The sequence below is a fragment of the Pteropus alecto genome, unplaced genomic scaffold, assembly GCF_000325575.1.
Source record: "Pteropus alecto unplaced genomic scaffold, ASM32557v1 scaffold101, whole genome shotgun sequence".
Lineage (NCBI taxonomy): Eukaryota > Metazoa > Chordata > Mammalia > Chiroptera > Pteropodidae > Pteropus > Pteropus alecto.
The window spans coordinates 7,190,837-7,191,941 of NW_006432945.1; the positions used below are offsets into that span (position 1 = coordinate 7,190,837).

Consider the following 1,105-nt stretch of genomic DNA (forward strand, 5'->3'; position numbering starts at 1 on the left):
GAAATAGGTAAATGGGGTCAAGAAGTACAAACTTCCAATTATTAAATAAGTCACGGGGATGTAATTTACAGCATAGTGGCTATTGTCAATAATACTGTGGTGCATACTTGAAAGTTAACAGGGAGTAAATCCTGAAAGTTCTCGTCACAAGAAAAAAAAATATTTTTGTACTTCTGTATGGTGATTAATGATAACTAGATTTATGATGGTGATCATTTTGCAGTGTATTCAAATATTGAATCCTTATGTTATACACCTGAAACTAATATAATGTTATATATCAATTATACCTCAATTTTAAAAAAACTTAACGAATCGTGTCTTTTGAAGACACACTGTGCATTTATAATGGTGACGAGTGACAGTAAATAAGTGGGTCACTGTCGTTTTTGTTTTTGTATAGGCTCTACGTATTTATGGGGACCACGCAAAAAAAATGCAGTTCGTCTCAGGGCAGAGGGACCCTTGGGGAGGAGAGAGAATCTGTTTGTCCCAATTCTGAAAGCATATAATGGTTTTCCATTCTGGCGAATGCCAGCACAGGACTCACTGCGCTGGTCTGTGCTGTCTTTTGAGCTTGCCTTGGCTGTTCAGTGGCTCTGTAGGGCACTGTCCAGCCCTGGTCTGGCTTTGAATCCAATTTAGCCATAAGTCATGGTTTTCTGGCTGTTTCCTGCCTCAGCAATGGTGGCCCAACCAGCAGAGAAAAGCTGTGCGGAAAACGTGCAACCTTTCCTGGCGTCCATTCTGGAGGAGCTCATGGGACCGGTGAGCTCAGGATTCAGTGAAGTACGCTCCCTCTTTGAAAAAGAAGTGGACGAGCTTAGCCAGAATTTTCAGACCACCAAAGACAGCACCCAGCTAGAGGAGGTAAGATGCCAAGCCGAGGGGCTGAGTGAGAACGGTCTACCTGGGGCTGCCCTTTCCCTTCCTGCCTGCCATTCATCTGCCCAGCCATCCATTCGTCGAGTCTTTCTTCCATGCATTCGACCACACCATCCACCCATTTACCCACCTGATCTCCTTATTAATACTTTTCAAGTTGCAAAAACTAATAACATGAATGTGCCAGTGAAAAAACATACTCAGGTATATATATATATAT

At 42.5% G+C, this 1,105-nt stretch overlaps 1 protein-coding gene across 1 annotated transcript in view; it reads left to right on the forward strand.

The window, feature by feature from the left end:
* Positions 1-1,105, forward strand: part of FAM129A (family with sequence similarity 129 member A) — a 125,535-nt gene that overhangs the window by 110,155 nt on the left and 14,275 nt on the right. Inside the window, exon 10 of the mRNA XM_025043998.1 lies at positions 683-870. Within this exon, the coding sequence (XP_024899766.1) occupies positions 683-870 (188 nt within the window). The remainder of the gene's footprint in view (positions 1-682; positions 871-1,105) is intronic.